Raw genomic sequence first — 19,372 nt, 5'->3', positions numbered from 1 at the left:
CCCATCCCAGAAGTTTGGGGAATAGCCTTTGGTTTGTATATTTGTTTGTTTTTCCACACATGGCCAGAATAGATATTCCCCAGGCTATTTTCAGAGCAATCTTTTCTTTAATCAGAGTTAAAATTGTTTCTCAATAATTGTTCTCAATTAGCACAGAATCATGGAATGGTTTGGGTTGGAAGAGACTCATCTGGTGCCACACTCTGCCACAGACAGGGACACCTTCCCCTGCCCCAGGCTGCTCCAGCCCCAGTGTCCAGCCTGGCCTTGGGCACTGCCAGGGATCCAGGGGCAGCCCCAGCTGCTCTGGGCACCCTGTGCCAGGGCCTGCCCACCCTGCCAGGGAGCAATTCCTAATTCCCAGTATCCCATCCATCCCTGCCCTCTGGCAGTGGGAGCCATTCCCTGGCTCCTGTCCCTCCATCCCTTGTCCCCAGTCCCTCTCCAGCTCTCCTGAGCCCCTTCAGGCCCGGCAAGGGGCTCTGAGCTCTCCCTGGAGCTTCTCCTCTGCAGGTGAGCACCCCCAGCTCTCCCAGCCTGGCTCCAGAGCAGCCGTTTGATCATTGCTGTGGCCTCCTCTGCCCCATGCCTTCCTCACATGGAGATCTCAGTCACAAACACGGTGTTTCAGTCGTGCTCTACCTGAATTTGGCCGGCAGCGGGAACTCCCTTCCCTCGCAATGACATGACGAACCTGTGCAGCCCAGGAGGAGCCCAGCAGTTCCGCTGACGGCCCGCTTGTGTCCCGCAGGTGTGGAGGGGCGCGCTGGCGCGGCTGCGCTACCGGCGGGCGCGGGCGGCGCGGGCCATCGCGCGCCACTACCGGCGCCACAAGGTGCGCGCCCACCTGCGCGAGCTCCTGCGGCGCTTCCGCGGCGTGCGCCAGCTGCCCGACCGCGGCCGCGCCATCGCCTGGCCCGCGCCGCCCAAGGTGCTGCTCCGCTTCCAGGAGGCTCTGCAGGACATCTACCACAGGTACGGCCCCCGCGGCGCGCCTGCTGCTGCAGGTTTGAGCTTTTCTATTTTCCAGGTTCTGTGCTGCTTTAGTGCGTGGGTCTGGGCTTCACATGAGGGGATGGTGAGCTCTCTGCACAGAGCAGGGAGACAAAGCAATTCCTGCTCCAGCTGGGGACCAAGGACAAATGATCCAAATCTCAGGCCCAAGAGCAGAAACAACGTGGGCTGAGGAGAGAAAAACAAGGATGGGACTGCATGGGCTAAAGCTGTAATTGGACAATGAACTCCAATATGTGGGGGGATGGAATATAAGAAAATAAAGATAGTGCAGATAGTAATCTCACCCCTAAGGAGTTGCAGCTGGGCCAATTACCAAAGATGAGGAACAGGCCTGACTTTAACAGGCCACAGCGGTGACCAGTGAGAAGAAGAGTGCTATGAAAGAGTGTCTTGTCTGGCTGAGAAGGGAACTGGAGTCAGTTGGCTGCTTTGTGAGGAAGAAAGAGACAGTGCTCTGAAGAGCTGCCCATGAGAAAACACCAAGAAGTTATGAAACTTTTGTGATAAGGAGACAACAGTATGGAATTTTTGCAATATGATGACAACACAATATGCTAATAGACCAAAACTTATAAAAGTGAGAGACCCTGTGACCACTGGAGCATTTTGTGAGCATTTTAAGTTCATCTGAGGTGTAGCCCTGGCTGGGCTCTTGTACTACCCAAGGATCCGTTAAGGCCTCCTAATGAATTCCTATTTTATTCTTTAGCTCTATTTAGTCTCTGTTCTAGGTCAGCCTTCACAAGGCATCAGTCCCAGGGACATCTGGCTGAAGGATATGATTTGGGTGTTGCTGGCTTCATGCCCTTGACCAGGCAGATAATTCTGATCCAAAGATTTACTGTTGAATCACAGAACCCTAGAGTGCTTTTGATCTTAAAGCCCATCCAGTTTCACCCCATGCCATGGCCAAGGGCACCAGGCCGGGTTGTTCCATTATGATAAACATTGTGTTTCCTTCCTTGGCCCCTTTCTGGCCTTTGTGGTTGGTTTTGAAAAGAAGGAGCAGCTGCTTTTGGATGAGGAGGAGAGAAAAAGAATTTTCTGGATTTCCTCAAGATTTCTTGTAGTAACTTAGTGTTTTTCTGCAGTAAAATGAGTGATGTTCCCCTTGTCACCCATGTTCTGTGTGCAGAACAGGTGTTTGTACCTTCATTAAACCTCCCAGTATCTAAAGGCTGGTGGTTTTTTTTCCCCTGGGAAGCTGTAGGCAAAGTAGTTACAATTCCAGTTTGAGAAATGATGACTTCTGAAAGTGGCTGAATAAGAGAAATGTTGTCTGGAGGGGCTTTCAGAGACCTCCTGTCCAGCCATCAGCTTGCAGGGCAGTTCCAGCAGCTTTAGATCAAGTCAGCTTTGTTATTTTCTCCAGCTGTCTCTTCAGGAGAGACATCCATCCACCCACAGCCTGTCTGGGGAGAGAGTCCTGCTTTCAGAATTAGCTCAGTTACCAGAACTACAGAATTTTGGCTGCTAAAAAGCCTTTTTATAGCATTTACCCTGCTGCTGCTGAAGGCTGGGGTGTGGTATGGGGCAATGGATGGGCTGCCATGCCCTGTTCCATGGTGCAGTTGGAACTGAGGGGCCAAATTCAGCTGTTAGAGGAGAATGGTGCTGTAAATGAGCCCAAAAATGGGCTTGCAAATACATGCAGCAGTGGTTGACTTGTGGTGTGGGATAGGGAGTGTGGCACCCAGACCTGTCAGGTTGGAGGTGAGACATGACTTTAAAACATCAACTGACCTTTGCAGCTTTAGGAACACCTGGGCAGGACTCTGAGGGTGTCCTTGTGCTGCTGCTCTGGCAGCAGGAGTCCTTCCTGGGCGAGGTCCAGGCTGGGGCTGACCCAGGCCTTGCTTTGGTGGCAGGTGGAGAGCGGCCGAGCTCATCCGGAGCGTGCCCCCAGAGCTGCTGCCTCAGCTGAGGGCCAAGGTGGCTGCCATGGAGCTGCTGAAGGGCCACAGGGCTGACATTGGCCTCCAGAGAGCCTGGCAGGGCAACTACATCGCACTGGTGAGTGAGGGGGGCCTGGGCTCAGGGTGCTGGAAGGGGAAAATTCGGGAAAGTGAGCCTTGGTTTATTGGGAGGAGAAGCACTTAGAAATTTCCTCTGTTCATGTGGGTTCAAAACCTTGACTTCCACTGCACTAGGAGTGATTTTTATGAATCCTGAGGAGCACTAAAGCAGTGCCATCAGCTGTCTCTGCAAACAGGGAGACTAAAATGCTGGGGAGAATGGAAAACACAGGGACTGAGAGAAATTCTTTCTAGGCAGATTTGATTGCTTCCCTTTACTCCATCCTTCCTTGGAGCATTTTGGTGTGTCAAGGTTTGGTTTCCCAAAGCACGGAAGGGTGGAGGGAGCCATGTCCTGAGCCTGTCTCTGCTCTTCCAGAAACCAGACGGCCCCCAGAGCTCAGGCTCCTTCACCCCTGTGGCCAACGAGCTGAAGCGCAAGGACAAGTACATGAACATCCTCTTCTCCTGCCACGTGCGCAAGGTAACGGGGCTGGGGGTGTCCAGGGCCCAGGAGTGACCCTGGGGAGGCTGGGACAGCACTTCAGAGCACTTCCAAGGAGCTGCATCAGGGATTTTTGGGTGGAGCAAGGCTGGGTGGCTGCTGAGGCCTCATCGTGTCAGAGGCACAAATAAATTGTTGAGTCCCTGCCCATGTAGCCTGTTGGAACTGAATGGTCTCTAAGAACTCTTCAATCCAAACCATTCCATGATTTCAAGATAAAATCACTTCATTCTGCATAACTGGTTTGGGTCTGACATTTTTTGTAGCAGAATTGAGTTTTTTGTTAACTTGGTTGGAAGGTTTAAACAACTAATTAAAAAACCAGACTTGCTTAATTGTTGTGGGTTGCTCCTCATGATGCTGGTTGGAAATATCTGTCAGGGAAGAATATTTTTAATTTCACCAAGCCAACAGACAGACTCGATTTTAGTGGCAGGCCAGTGCTGTGGGTGTTCAGGTGTTTTTAAGAAGCTGTATATTCTTTTTATTTGTAAATACTGCAGTTGGTCCCCATGTGCATAATTATTCCTTATGGTTCTGCAGATCTAGATAATTCATTCTCCAGCATGAAATCTATAAATAAAACTTAGCAAGTGGTAGTGAGTTGTATTGTTTATTCAACAGTGATTCGTGTTCATAAAAATAGAAATCTCTAATTGCTTTCCAAGCAAAAATATCTCAGGGGAGTTTGGTGTTGCTGTGGCCACGTTCTCTGGGAGGATGGGGTTCACAGGATTAAGGGAGGAGCAGGCCAGTCTGAACTCAAACTCCCTCTTTACAACCTCACAGCTCTTGGGCTGAGGGACAGAGAAATGCAGAATTCCCCCTGGCTTCTATCAGGTTAGGCTGAAAACAAAATGATTCCTCTTCTAACTCATTTAGTGAACTGATTCCAGTGGCAGTTTCTGGCTGAACTGGGATAACTGTAGAAAGGACAATATTCAGTGGTTAGAGATGTGATGATGAGAATTGTGGGTTTGGATGGGAATGGAATGAGGGTGAGGGAATCACTGGGGATCTGTGTGTGATGGACACAGTGTGGGAGCTTTATCTTTTTCACTGTTACGCAGCTCTCCAGCCTTTAAATCCTTGTGTTTCTCCTGCTCCTGGTTCAGCTCTCAAGGACCATCTCCTGTGTAAGCACAGGGCAAAGCAGGTTCCTGAAGCACACATCCACACTTCATCCTGTTCCCCAACTGCCAGGACAGAGCTCCTGCCTTCAGACAAGTGTCAGAGAAGCATTTGTTGGTTTTGGTGTGTGCAGGAATCTCTGAGCATTCCAACAGGCCTGTTTCTGTACTGTGACTGTGCTGGAAAAATCCAGTTTTTGTGGGTTTGTTGCATTGAGATGCCAGCACTTCAACAGTAGAAGCAGCATGGGGATGGAATAGGTGTTACCCACCATAAAGTGGATTTCTCCTGAGCCTGAAAGGCTTTCAATGCTCTCAGAGGCAAAGTTTTAGCTGGCTGTGGGTGCATTAAAAAGGCAGCTCAGCTGAAATCACAAACATTGCAAAGTTATAGACTTGCAGCCATGTGGGTTTTAAATTATCTTGTTTGAAAGATTAAATTGTTGTTGCTTTCTTTTCACAGAGAGGTAGGACTTGATCCCCTGCTGGCCTCCTAAGTTAGGGATTCCTGGCATGGCTTTAGAGCATCAGCACTTCCCATCCCTGGCAGTGCCCAAGGCCAGGCTGGACAGGGCTTGGAGCACCCTGGGACAGTGGAAAGTGTCCCTGCCTACGGCAGGGTGACACTGGGTGATCTCTCAGGTCCCTCCAAACACAAACCACTCCATGATTCCATGATCTCAGCACTGCTGAGGACAAGACTTACACATGGATGTGTGAGCCTGGTGACTGCAGAGCATCTCCATGTCACAGATGCAAACCATCCCATCCAAACCCACGTGGAATGTGGCTCCTCCCTCAGGGAAAGGTTTGTCTTCTGCTTGTAGAGACAGGAAATGTCCTGAGCAGAGCAGGGAACACAAACAGTGCTGAAATGTGAAGGTTAACAGGACAAGGATTTGGCATTTGAGAATTTAGCATTTCCCTTTCCAAGCAAGGCACTTCCTCAGGTCGTGTTTCTGGATCTGCAGACTGAGCACCAGTGAGAGCTTTGGACAGGAGTGCCTGCGTGCTCTGACTGCAGGAGCACAGGCTGGAACAGCCTTTGCCCTTCTCAGGAAACAATTTCCATCCTGAGCTGTTTGAAATGAAGGTGTTTCTCTTGTCAGAAATAAAAGTTTTGGCATTCCTGCCTCTTACCCCAGAGTAAGGGCAGTCTGTGGGTGACCCTCAGGGCAGGGGGAATCTCTCCTCATTGCTGCATTCTTCCCTTTGAATTTTTAACAAATACATTTTAAAATAAATCATCAAGTTCCTTCTCTTTAGCCTTGACTTCCCCATGGATTATGGGGGTTTTTTGGTTTAGAGATGGACTAACTGAGAGGTGTTTTAAAAATTATTTTATTTTTAGTTTTATGAAGGTATATCTATACTTCATATATATATATATGTGTAGATATATAAAATATAATATATAATATTATAATATGTATTTTATATATTATATATAAAATACTAATATATATTAATATCTATAATATTATATATTATGGATATAATATTTGTGTTTTATATATATATATAACAAAGATTACCTATGAATCCATTTCCCACATTACCAAACCTCACTGGCCCAGGTGGCACTTGGTGCTGGCACGTGCAGCCTGACCCAGTGCTCAGGGCAAATTTGTCACATCTCTCATGTTAAACCTGGTTCCTGTGGGTTTGCAGGCTGTGTTTGTTCTCTGCTGAAAATTGGCTCACGTGAAGCTTTAACAGGGGCCTGCAGAGTGAATTATAGAAATGAAATTGTAATTATCAGGTGATTTCATTGCTTCCCTTAAATAATTCTCCTGAACAAAGCAGCAATTGACAAAAAAAGGCTGCTCAAGTTCATCCGTGCTGTGTTTTCATGATTCAGCTTATTTGAGGATTCTTGAACAAAAACTGTGCTGCTCCTGCTCTTCCCTGAGGCAAGAAGGTGTTGCTGGGAAGGTGTTAAAGGGCACTTTGGTGAGCTGGGCTGAATGTTTTATTTCTGAAGCAGCATCTGCCTTCCTCTGTGGCTTCCTTCAGCTGAGTCACCAAACCACACGTGAAATAGTTGTTAACTGTCAACAGCCATGTCAGGTGTCTGCTCTGGGAAGTGTTCAGTCTAATGCACTTCTTTCCTTGCACAGAAAACACATTAAAAGCATAAATACTGGGCACCTTGAGCAGACAGGTTGAGCCCAGAGCTCACCTATTTAAACACATTTATGAGTAGAGCACCCCCTGTGACCTGTCAGATATTGGCTCATTAAATTCATTGACACAGAATATTTTTAGCTGATGACTGACATTGATCTAATGGATTCTTCAGGAAGAATCTAGAAGATTCTAGATCAGGAAGAACTTCCTGGAAAGGGTGGTCAGGTATTAGAAGGGGGTGGTCAGGTATTAGAAGGGGCTGCCCAGGGAGGTGTTGGAGTCCCCACCCCTGCAGGTGCCCAAGGAGCACCTGGATGTGGCACTCAGTGCTCTGGGCTGGTGACAAGGTGGGGATTGGGCACAGGTTGGACTTGATGGGCCTTGAAGGCCTTTTCCAGCCTCAATAATTTTGTGTTTCTAAGTCTAAGTAGTCCATTTATTCCAGGAACTGCTCTCCAAGTTTTGAGCTGCTGGTAAAGTTTTCTTTGCCTGTGTGGGGCCAAATTTCAACAGCTTGAGCTGAATAATAATGGGGGGCTCTGTTTGGAGCAGTTTTTACAGGAGGGCTGTGAAAGGCTTTGAAGCCTTGCTGAGGGGTGGGGAATGAGCTGTGTGTTTACTTCCCTGCAGTAGGTACAGGTAGAAGCAGGTCATTCCTGCCTATGGAAAAATCCACCTTGTCTGAGAATTGTGGTGCTCTTCACTTTTTCAAAGGAAATTTTGAAGATTTTTGCCTTAGGAGAAACCAAATGCATATTTCATGCAAACCTCCAGATTTTGTTGGATCACCTAGGAAACAACTCTCTCTCTTTATTTTCTGTAGAATAAGGCTTTTCTTCCCACTTTTCCCTTGTCACTTGTGGCACCAGGCTCCATTGACAGGATCATCTCTTTCAAAGGCCACTGCCCTGCAGTGCCCAGAGGCCACTGACAGAGACCTTAAAAACTTCCTTGAAGATTTTTCAGCTCTAGGCCAGATCTTCATTTCCCCCACAAGCTTGTCAGGAAGCTAAATTAGGACTGATTCACATTTGGATCAACAAGATATAAATACAGAATGCCCAGAAGGTGCAGAGCACTCAGTGCTGGGAAGGGCTGTTCTCCGGGAGGGAGTGAGCTCTAGCTGAGAGCAGAAGGCCTGTCCTTACTCCTGCAAGCCCAGTAGTGGTATTTGCACTGGTGTGTGAGTCCCTTCTGTGCCTGCTCCCCAGTGGGACAGTTTTGACTTTAACCCACAGCAGGTATTGTTTACACAAATGCACTGTAGCATTTACACAAATGCACGAGGCACCTGGAGCTTCTTTTGCTTGGGAAAAGCTGGAAGGATATGAGAATTTGCTGCTCAGGTGAGATGAGCTGCTGGGCCTCTCCTTTGGTACATTTCTTTAGCTGAATTTTAATACTAAAAGCAGCAGAGAGCCATGAGAAAGTAGTGGTATTCAAACCATGCCTGTAGAACTCCCACGATATTCCATTGGCTTGGAATATCTGGGGGGCTGGTCAGCAGGGGCTGAAGGGGAGTCCAGATGTGCCAGAGGCCAGGGACACCTGGCTTGGATCAGCAGTAGTGTGGCAGCAGGAGCAGGCAGTGACTGTCCCCTGAGCTGGCACTGCTGTGGCACATCCAGTCCTGGGGTCAGTCTGGGCACCTCATGATGAGAAGGACACCGAGGGGCTGGGGGTGTCCAGGGCAGGGAACAGAGCTGGGAAGGGGCTGGAGCCCCAGGAGAGGCTGAGGGAACTGGGAAGGGGCTCAGCCTGGAGCAAAGGAGGCTCAGGGGGGCCCTTGTGGCTCTGCACAGCTCCTGCCAGGAGGGGACAGCCGGGGGGGTCGGGCTGTGCTCCAGGGAACAGGGACAGGAGCAGAGGGAACGGCCTCAGGCTGGGCCAGGGCAGGTTGGATTGGATTTTAGGGAAAATTTCTTCATAGAAAGAGTGGTCAGGCATTGGCACAGCTGCTCAGGGCAGTGGTGAGTCCCATCCCTGGGGCATGTGGCACTTGGGGACAGGGGTCAGTGGCAGCCTTGGCAGTGCTGGAGGAACAATTGGGCTTCGTGATCTCAGAGGGCTTTTCCAGCCTTTCTGACTGTGAAAGCTGAGTGTGCTTCCCATCTCTGCTTCCCAGGCAGCAGCCACAGGACCTCCTGCCCTGGGGTGACTCTGGTGTCACAGCAGCAGAAATCTGCTCCCTTTGTCACCAGGGTCTGGGGTGGGACAGCAGCCAGGCAGGGTCATGGCAGTGCCCAGGGAGTGTTCACTGTGTCAGACTCCACAGACAAATCACAGTGAATCAATGCCCCCAGCACTGATCTGGGCTCTGAGGGGCAGATCCAGCCCCAGGGACTGGACTTTGCTTCAGCTCCCAGGACCTGGAGCTGAGGAACTGGTGCTGCTGTGCTCCAGCACCCAACATGTGTCACCAGGCACTCCTAACCTACTTTCTCAGGGCCATTCAGTGGTTTGTAGCCTTTAGGCTGTTTTCTCCCATTCATCTGCTTCCTAAAATAATATTGGTTACTCAGCATCTTCCTGTGAGATTTCCCAGGCCCTCAATCATGTTCTTCACCTTCTCTGAACCACCAGAGTCTCCTTCACACTCACTACCCTGGTCCTTCAAGGCTGTTCCAGGTGAGCCCATGGCTCCCAGGACATTATTCCCATGTTATTCCTTGCCTGTGCCAGCATTCTGCTTTTTCTGAGCTGCCTCATGTCTTTGTGCCAAGATCTCTCCAGAGCTGTCTGAAATCATCCTCGGTTGCTTTTTCTGAGTCAGTGCCGTTAATGTAAAGCTGTCACAGAGCTCCCCAATTTGCATTTTTTGCCTTTATCTGCTCTGAACTTTGTCTCTCTGCTGCCTCCTGACTGAGGATATTTAAGTTCTCCTGTTGTCTCCTGATTTCACCCTGGAAAATCCTATTTATGCTCATCCTCCTCGTCGTGTCTTACCCTTGTCTCCCCTTCTCAGTTGATTAATAAATATCTCAGTGACTCTGATACACCCATGATTCTGGTTTTGCCTCAGTGAAAAACAATTTCTACTTTGTGTCCTACTTTCTTGGGCACTTCCAACAAACCTTTGCGTCCTGCCTGGTGAGTGGTTAGTGCTGAGGGGCATCCACCAGCCTGGGTGAGGTGGAGGTGCTCATCTGGAGGAGAAGCTCCAGGGAGAGCTCAGAGCCCCTTGCAGGGCCTAAAGGGGCTCCAGGAGAGCTGGAGAGGGACTGGGGACAAGGGATGGAGGGACAGGGCACAGACCAAGGATGGCCCAAAGCCTCAGGTCTGCACTGTGCCAGCCCCTGGTGCAGCCTGGCTCTGCAGGGCAGAGGTTCTCCATGGGACCTTTGGGGTGCCCAGGGTTCATGGAATACTGGAATTTCCCAGGGTGCCACAGCTCTGCTGGATGACTGGGAGTGTTGCTCATCTGTCTCTATAATGGGATTACAGGGACCGTGTTCCCTTTTCAGTGGTCCAAGGTCCAAGGAGAAAACATGTTTGGGAGCTGTGTGGGTTTGGGGTATTTTAGTGTGAGTTTGAAGTATTTTTGTGTGAGTTTTGGCTGTTTGTGACTTTAGGGTGATTGTTGTGTGACTTTGGGGTATTTTTGTACAAGTTTGGGGTACTGTTGTGTAAGTTTGGGGCATTTTTGAGTGAGTTTGCACTTAGCCCTGCACAGTTTCATTTCCTGTGTTCCTGCAGTGATCAGTGGGACTCACAAGGTGTTTCTGTGCAGGTGAATCGCTTTAACAAGGTGGAGGACAGGGCCATTTTCATCACTGACAGACACCTTTACAAGATGGACCCCATGAAGCAGTACAAGGTGATGAAGACCATCCCCCTCTACAACGTGAGTACAGCACTGGGGATCCTCATCTGGGGCTCTTTCAGGGAAGTGTCTTTACTCTGTAGCTCCATTTTCATATCCATAAAATGGAAAAAGTCCTTGGGTTGCAGTTTCTGATGTATTTAATGTGTTTATAACAGTCATAGTGCAGTTATTGCAACACCAAAAATCAGGGTGGGGTTTTTGGGGTGTCCTGGGCAGGACCAGGGGTTGGACTGGATGATCCTGGTGGGTCCTTCCCAACTCAGGATATTCCATGGTTCTATGATTCTATGATCATGTTAGCTTTTAATTTTGGTGCATAAAATAAAAGCTAAACCCAAACTGCCTCTTAGCCTTCTCTGCTCCCTCCCTGTTTCAGTTTGCTTTGCTGTGTGCAGGATCCTGGCCCTGGCAGGGGTTGGCATTGCACAGCTTTTATGGCACTATTCCTGTGTCTCTGGGGGCTTGTCTGATCCTTCAGGTTGTGCTTGAATTTATTTATTTTTTTATATTTGTTCATGATTAATGTAAATCTTACCAAAGCTAAACTCAGAATTACGGTGAGGTCTGGCCTTGGGGGTAGCAGGGTGGAGCTGCCAGGCTCCACAGGATTATCAGGGGTGGAAGGGGTGGGCAGCACCTCAGCTTTGCTCCCCAGCATCCTGGAGCAGGGATTCAGCTGAGTCTCCCTCAGCCTGGGGTGACAGTGCTCTGGTTATCTCCAGCCTCCAGATTCTGCCTGGCTGCTGGAAATGCCCTGCATGGATTTACTGGGATGTTTGCTTTGGAGAAATGACAGACCTGGCATTTCTGTCTTGCTGGGAGGGCAGGGATGGGATTAGGGTGAGGGTGAAATCTCATCTGCAGATGTGGAGGGGATGATTAGCTCTGGCTGCATCCACAATGTTGGGTTTAGAGTCTCCTCCTGCCCTCCTTGCTGGGCACCCAGCTCAGCCTATCCCTGGAGTAGCTGCTCCCAGTAGCAATCCTGGTGCAGCAGGCAGTGTCTCCATGGCAGTGCCTCTTGTTTTGAAAGGAAGCTGCCCTGAGCAGCTGTTTTCCTGGCTGCTGTTCTGTCCCAGCACTGGTGTCTCTGTGCTCAGAGGGGCTGGCAGCACATCCTGCTGTGTGCCCATGTAAAACAGGGTGCAGGCACCCCCAGTCCAGTGAAAACCAGGGTGCAGGCACCCCCAGCCTGGCAAAAACACCTTCAGCCTGGTGAAAACCAGGATGCAGACACCCCCAGCATGGCAAAAACACCTTCAGCCTGGTGAAAACCAGGGTGCAGACAGCCCCAGCCACCCAGCAGAGCTCAGACACCCCCCCACTCACAGCCTTTTAGCAGAGGGATTTTCCAGGTGTTCCCAGACAGGTGTTTTTTGGTGATGTGGACAAGGCAGGATTTTGTCCATCAGGATTTCTCACTATTGGTTTCTCCACCTTTACCTTAACCAGAGTGTCCAGGTCACTGAAATTCACTGAGTGCAGGAGTAATAAGAGATAAATCTGTATTTATCACAGGTTCAGGACAATGTCTGTTTTACCTGTGTGCCTGATGGGTGTAAAGGTGCAGACTGTACATTTACAGCAGCACAAAACCAGATCATTGGTCTCCTGAACATTTCCCTCTGAAATCCTTAATGCCTTAAACATTAAAGCTGAGCAAGTCAGGTGCAACGTCAGGTTGCTCATAGAATATCTGTTACTAAGAAATGTCTGTAATTGTTGCTTTTTCACCAGTAAAAGGTGTGTCTAAAATAGAATGTCCATTCCTACAGAGAGCCCTAGGGCAGGCTCTGTGGTGATCCTGTGTTGGCTATTGCTGCTGTATTTTAGCTCAGTGGTGGTTGTATTTTTGGCTCAATGTTTGTTGTATTTTTGGCTGTATTTTGGCTCTGTGTTGCTCATGTGGCTGATTTGCAGTTCCTCAGGACAAGAGCAGTTAATGGTCTGTGCAGGTAGGTCTCTTGCTCTGAGAATTCTCACATTTCTGCAGCTATAAATCAGTTTTATTGGTAGGTCTGCAGTTATTACCTTCAGTAACCTACCACAGAGAATCTTGGCCAGACATTTTCTTTGACCTGAGCAGGAGTCCTTGAGATTCCAGGGGTCCAGGAGTGCTTGGCACAGGAGGGATGGGTCCAGGAGGTCCTCTGCTGACCCATCCAGGTTGTCAAGGTAACATTCCAGGATGGAAATTTGATTAAACCAAGCTTTGGTAGATTCTGTGGTGTAAAATTCCAGCTCTGTTCACAGCCTCTCCCTGTACCTGCTCCTCCTGCCCTGCCTGGGCTGCTCTGGGGCTGGGGTGGGCACTGATCCTGCTGGTGGATCCAGAGCCCCCTGAGCTGCAGGAAGGGGAGAGGAGAATTTGGGGTGTCTTTGATTTATACAGAGGAGACAAAATATTTTATAGAGTAATGGGATTGAATTTGGATTGGAAGGGATCTTAAAAATAATCCAGTGCCATGAGCAGGGACACCTTCCACTGTCCCAGGCTGCTCCAAGCCCCATCCAGCCTGGCCTTGGGCACTGCCAGGGATCCAGGGGCAGCCCCAGCTGCTCTGGGCACCCTGTGCCAGGGCCTGCCCATCCTCAGAGGGAGGAATTTTTTCGTAATATCCAATCTAAACCTACTCCCTTCCAGTTCAAAGCCACTCCATTTGTATTTCTCTTGCCAGGATTTCTCAGATTTAACTCTGGCAAACAGTCAGTCCTGTTCAGCAGTTGTTTGTTCCTTGTTGTAGTTATGTTTTATATTTGTTACCTAATGTTTATATTTGTGCTGTTTTTCTACCCCTGAGTTTCCTTGAACACTCTCCCCATTTTTCTGTTCCTCCTTTCATGGAAGCCCTTCCACCTTGTGAGGGATGCAGTGGAAGGAGCTGATCAGTGATACAGACATTCCTTCATTTTTGGGACAAGAGCAATGGTTTGAAATGCTCTGAAGGTTTTTTGAGGAGCAAATGGACAATAATGACACCAGTAGTGATGTGTAGCCATGGAGCAGCCCTGTCCTACCTTTGATGAGTGTTCTCTGGGAAGAGGGATGGTCCTTCCCATGGCCAGGGCTGGAATCCTCTGCCTGCTCCCTCTGCTGCTCCCTGTCAGCCTTTCAGAAGTGCCCTGCCAACAGAGCAGCATCCTCAGGGGTGGTGTTTCCATGGAGATCTCACTGGAGACAGTCAGCTGATGGCTGCTACACACACAAACTTGTTTTCAGCTGAGGAATTGCTCCCCATCTCCCAGGGCCAGGTTTGCCTGGCCACCCATGGGTTGAGTCCCTGCTGTCCCTGCACAGTGCCAGACTCTGCACTGGGACAGGGGAAAGGGCTGGGAACTAAGGCAGGTTTGATTTGCCTTAGATGAAAGGAAGGAAATTTTTACAGAGGGGATGGGCAGGCCCTGGCACAGGTGCCCAGAGCAGCTGGGGCTGCCCCTGCATCCCTGGCAGTGCCCAAGGCCAGGCTGGATGGGGCTTGGAGCAGCCTGGGACAGGGGGAGGTGTCCCTGCCATGGCAGAGGTGACACTGGGTGATCCTTAAGGTCCCTTCCACCCAAACCATCCCATGGCTCTGGGTGAGGAATGTGCCATTCTCTACACAACCTGACAAACAACAGCTTCCCTGTCAGCCCTGCTGGTTTCTCCACATGGAGATGTTGCTTTGGGGGATTCTCTGGGTGGAGTTTCAGCTGCCAGCACTCTGGCATTGCCTCAGAGTACCAATACACAGTGACTTTCTTGTTTTTACCTGAATTAAAATCAAACAGGTACTGGCTGAGAGGGATGAAAAGACACCCAAGCAGCAGAAAGGATCTGGCAGCCACATCTCCCCTGCAGTGGTGAACATAATAAAGGATGTTCTGCAGAAGCTGAGGATTTTTTCCTGCTCTTCAAGCAGGGCCAATATTAGTGTTGGTAAATACTGAGATAAGCACCTTCTCTGAAATGATTTCTTTTGTGCTGCATTTATTCACTCAGAGACTTGTAGGGAGGGGTGAAATGGGGAGATTTTGAAGGGCTCTTGGCCTCCTAACAGGGTTCTGTTGAATAATTAATGTTTAAATTGCCTTTTCAAATCCGACACTGCGACTTGTTCATCTTTCACACTCGCTGAACATTTAAAACCTTGATGGCAGCAGTCCCTGTGGTGCTATTGTGCTCACAGGAGGGTATTTAAGCATGCAAATTAATTTTAAGGGACACTATAAAGCCAGGCAGCTGTCAATGCCTGTGCAAGGTGGAGCTTGTTGGGAAAGCATTTCATAACCCCAAAATAGCCTGAACAGGGAATAAACTCCACCTGTGCTGGTGCAACTGGTAGCAGGAGGGCCCTGCCTGGGGTTCCAGGATCAGCAGCTGCTGTCCTTCATTCCTGGGTGACAAACCAGCAAAACCCCAGGGGCTGGACCTTGTTGGAGTCTGATCCCCAAAATAGGGCACAGACCAGGCTGCTGGGCTGGGCTTTTCTGGGCTTGCTGAGGCATCCAGAGCTGCTGGAGCATCTTCCTGGAAATAACACGTTGTGAGCAAACCCAGGGAGCAGCCTGAGCCCCCCTGGGATCCCTGGGCTGGCAGGAGTCAGGATTCTCCAGCTGGATTGGGGGCACAGGAACCTCTTCCCCTAAACAAGGGAATAATGAGACTGTAATTTCAACAAAATGCTTTGTGGGGGCCTCTCACTTGTAGGGGAATGAGGCTTCCCTCTGCAAATTCCTGGGTGGCTCAAAGGAGCCCTTTAATGGACAGGGAAAGTCCTCTATGTTCTCTCTGTACTCGTCATCCTTTCATCTTTCTTGCTTTATTTTATTATTTTATTTCATTTAATTTCATTCATTATATTCTATTTACTTGATTTTATTCTATTTATTTTGTCCCGTGTATTATATTCTGTGTATTTTATCCCATTTACTATTCTATTTATTTTATTCTATTTTGCTTTCTCCTTTCTCTGCTTTGCTGTACTTGCCTCTGAAGGCTTTTTTTGCCTTCTTTACACTTTGTTTCCCCAGCACAGATTCTTTTCTTGCTTTCTCTAATATTCATCTGAGTAACCTGTGCTCCCAGGTTGCCCCTCCTAAAAATTCCCTTTTTTTCCTTTGTGAGATGACAGCAAAGCTTTTGATGAGCCAAGTGCAGTTACTTAACAGACAAAAAGAAAATGCCACAAAATAAAATATCCAAACCAAACCCTTGCACCTTTTTATTTTGTCAGAAGAGGCAGACCTTAATCCATGCCTGGACATGGGAATCATTGTGGCTTTGCAGGGTTTGTGACTCAAATTCTTCCTAAATTCTTGTTACCTGCAAATCACAGTGGCACAGAGTTGTTCGGGTTGAAAAAGACCTTTAAAATCATCAAATGCAGCAGCACCAAACCCCATCCCCAGTGCCACATCCACACATTTATTGGACACTTCAGGGATGGAGACTCCACCCCTGCCCTGGGCAGCTGTGCCAGGGCTGGCACCTTTCAGTGAAGCAATTCTCCAGGATCCCTCCTGCCCTCCCCTGGCACAGCCTGAGCCCATCAGCCACCTTTGGTTCCCAGGGTGTGGGATTGGAGAGGCCCTTGGGCAGAATCCTGATGAGGGTGGGATTCAGTGGTGTCATCCCGGGGAGCTTTTGGGGAGAGCTTTTACCTGGGGCTGCTGGAAGAGCAGCTGGTGCCATCCTTGGTGGGTGCCCCGTGGCCCTGGGGAGGGAGAGGGGCACAGCAGTGACACAGGGACAGCCTGGGCAGGGAGAGGGGCACAGCAGTGACACAGGGACTGCTGGGGAGGGAGAGGGGCACAGCAGTGACACAGGGACAGCCTGGGCAGGGAGAGGGGCACAGCAGTGACACAGGGACTGCTGGGGAGGGAGAGGGGCACAGCAGTGACACAGGGACTGCTGGGGAGGGAGAGGGGCACAGCAGTGACACAGGGACTGCTGGGGAGGGAGAGGGGCACAGCAGTGACACAGGGACAGCCTGGGCAGGGACAGAGGCACAGCAGTGACACAGGGACTGCTGGGGAGGGAGAAGGGCACAGCAGTGACACAGGGACTGCTGGGGAGGGAGAAGGGCACAGCAGTGACACAGGGACAGCCTGAGCAGGGACAGAGGCACAGCAGTGACACAGGGACAGCCTGAGCAGGGAGAAGGGCACAGCAGTGACACAGGGACTGCTGGGGAGGGAGAAGGGCACAGCAGTGACACAGGGACAGCCTGAGCAGGGAGAGGGGCACAGCAGTGACACAGGGACTGCTGGGGAGGGAGAAGGGCACAGCAGTGACACAGGGACAGCCTGGGCAGGGAGAGGGGCACAGCAGTGACACAGGGACAGCCTGGGCAGGGAGAGGGGCACAGCAGTGACACAGGGACTGCTGGGGAGGGAGAGGGGCACAGCAGTGACACAGGGACTGCTGGGGAGGGAGAAGGGCACAGCAGTGACACAGGGACAGCCTGAGCAGGGACAGAGGCACAGCAGTGACACAGGGACAGCCTGAGCAGGGAGAAGGGCACAGCAGTGACACAGGGACTGCTGGGGAGGGAGAAGGGCACAGCAGTGACACAGGGACAGCCTGAGCAGGGAGAGGGGCACAGCAGTGACACAGGGACTGCTGGGGAGGGAGAAGGGCACAGCAGTGACACAGGGACAGCCTGGGCAGGGAGAGGGGCACAGCAGTGACACAGGGACAGCCTGGGCAGGGAGAGGGGCACAGCAGTGACACAGGGACTGCTGGGGAGGGAGAGGGGCACAGCAGTGACACAGGGACTGCTGGGCAGGGAGAGGGGCACAGCAGTGACACAGGGACTGCTGGGGAGGGAGAGGGGCACAGCAGTGACACAGGGACAGCCTGGGCTGGGAGAGGGGCACAGCAGTGACACAGGACAGCCTGGGCAGGGAGAGGGGCACAGCAGTGACACAGGGACTGCTGGGGAGGGAGAGGGGCACAGCAGTGACACAGGGACAGCCTGAGCAGGGAGAGGGGCACAGCAGTGACACAGGGACTGCTGGGCAGGGAGAGGGGCACAGCAGTGACACAGGGACAGCCTGGGCAGGGAGAGGGGCACAGCAGTGACACAGGGACAGCCTGGGCAGGGAGAGGGGCACAGCAGTGACACAGGGACTGCTGGGGAGGGAGAGGGGCACAGCAGTGACACAGGGACTGCTGGGCAGGGAGAGGGGCACAGCAGTGACACAGGGACTGCTGGGGAGGGAGAGGGGCACAGCAGTGACACAGGGACAGCCTGGGCAGGGAGAGGGGCACAGCAGTGACACAGGGACTGCTGGGGAGGGAGAGGGGCACAGCAGTGACACAGGGACTGCCTGGAAGCCATCCAGCCTGGGTGGGGGCTCTCCCTCACACCTCCCAGGCTGCTGAATTCCACAGAGCTGCTGTTGTTTCTGCTTGCTCAGCTCCTGGGGGAACACCCACCCACTGCCACCCCTCAGCTCCCTGGTGGAGGTTGGGAGCATCCTGGAGAGGAGAGAACCAGCCTGGCAGTGGCAAAGGCACAGGGAATCATGGAATGACTTGGGTTGGAAGCACCTTAAAGCCCATCCAGTGCCACCCCTGCCATGGGCAGGGACACCTTCCACTGTCCCAGGCTGCTCCAAGCCCTGTCCAGCCTTGCCTGGGACATTTCAGGGATGGGGCATCAACATTTTCATATCAGCACAGCCAACATTGTTCTCCTTTTCTCTCCTCAGCTGGTGGGGCTGAGTGTCTCCAATGGGAAGGACCAGCTCGTGGTGTTCCACACCAAAGACAACAAGGATCTCATCGTTTGTCTCTTCAGCAACGACCCCTCCAGCGACAGCAGGATCGGGGAGCTCGTGGGAGTCCTGGCCAGTCACTTCAAGAGGTCAGTGCTGGGGCTGGGGTTGCTGCACACCCATTGCAAAGTGGAGATCATCCCTGGAGTCACTGTGGTACTTCACTGCAGCCCTGGGATACCACAGTGACCTTTCTTCCTGGCATTTTTGGGACAGAGTTTTTACCTGCAACACTTGGTTGCCTCTTCTGCCTTCCCTGGATGTGTGTGACAGCCACAGGTGTTTGGGGACAAACATCACTGAAGGTGCACTTGGGGTGTGTCACAATGGCTCCTGAGGGCTTCCTACAGCCAAACTCTTCATATTTAAAATTAAGATAGAGCTTTTCTTTGCTCAGATTGACCCCTGCCCCAGTACCATAAATCACCAGCAGGTGATTTATTGCTTGAGCAATAAATCCTTGCTGTGCAGTCATCTCTGCTCCCTGAAGTCTGTCTCTCTTGTAAATCCCTGAGCCAAAGCTGGTGATTTGGTATGGTGATTGGGTGTCTGGGATTGAGCTCCTGGGGCAGCAGGAGTCACCTGGATCCCAGGAGCGAATTCCAGGCTGCCCACACCAGCACCAGGCACAGAAAGGAACTCCAGGGAGAAAGAGGGTGTGGGGTGAGCAGATCTTTGGGTTGTTCCCTGGCTGCTCCAGGGGAGATTGCCAAGAGGAGTGATGCTGCTCAGCACGTGCAGCCTTGGCTTTGCTGTTCACAAGCTCCACAGAACTGAGAGCCTTTACAGGTAAATCTTCACACAGAGCCGTGAGTGGCAGGAAAATGAGAGGGAATTTTGGTCACTTTAGGTCCCTGGGTATTTTTCCATGAATTCAAGAAGACTGTGCTGGTCCAGCCCCCTCTCACCACCACGATGTGCAGTTCAGGACTGGCCCTGCTTCTTTAGGCAGGGGCTGAGTCCATTGGAGAGGAGTTCTCAGCATTGG

The 19,372-nt window shown here is 50.9% G+C and overlaps 1 protein-coding gene across 5 annotated transcripts in view; it reads left to right on the top strand.

Annotated features, from left to right (window-relative positions):
• MYO1D (myosin ID) overlaps window positions 1-19,372 on the top strand; it is a 155,700-nt gene that overhangs the window by 81,245 nt on the left and 55,083 nt on the right. For 2 of the 5 annotated variants that reach the window (XM_064400167.1, XM_064400168.1), the window contains exons 17-21: window positions 752-975; window positions 2,886-3,030; window positions 3,412-3,516; window positions 10,528-10,641; window positions 18,319-18,473. In XM_064400167.1, the coding sequence (XP_064256237.1) occupies window positions 752-975; window positions 2,886-3,030; window positions 3,412-3,516; window positions 10,528-10,641; window positions 18,319-18,473 (743 nt within the window). Of the gene's footprint in view, window positions 1-751; window positions 976-2,885; window positions 3,031-3,411; window positions 3,517-10,527; window positions 10,642-14,391; window positions 15,812-18,318; window positions 18,474-19,234; window positions 19,272-19,372 lie in introns of those variants that run through there. The other 3 variants (XM_064400169.1, XM_064400170.1, XM_064400171.1) reach the window with 3 other exon arrangements.

Source organism: Passer domesticus, chromosome 27 (genome assembly GCF_036417665.1).
Source record: "Passer domesticus isolate bPasDom1 chromosome 27, bPasDom1.hap1, whole genome shotgun sequence".
In the NCBI taxonomy this organism is placed as follows: Eukaryota; Metazoa; Chordata; class Aves; order Passeriformes; family Passeridae; genus Passer; species Passer domesticus.
Note: the sequence above shows the minus strand (reverse complement) of the source record. Positions and strands in the feature narration are given on the sequence as shown.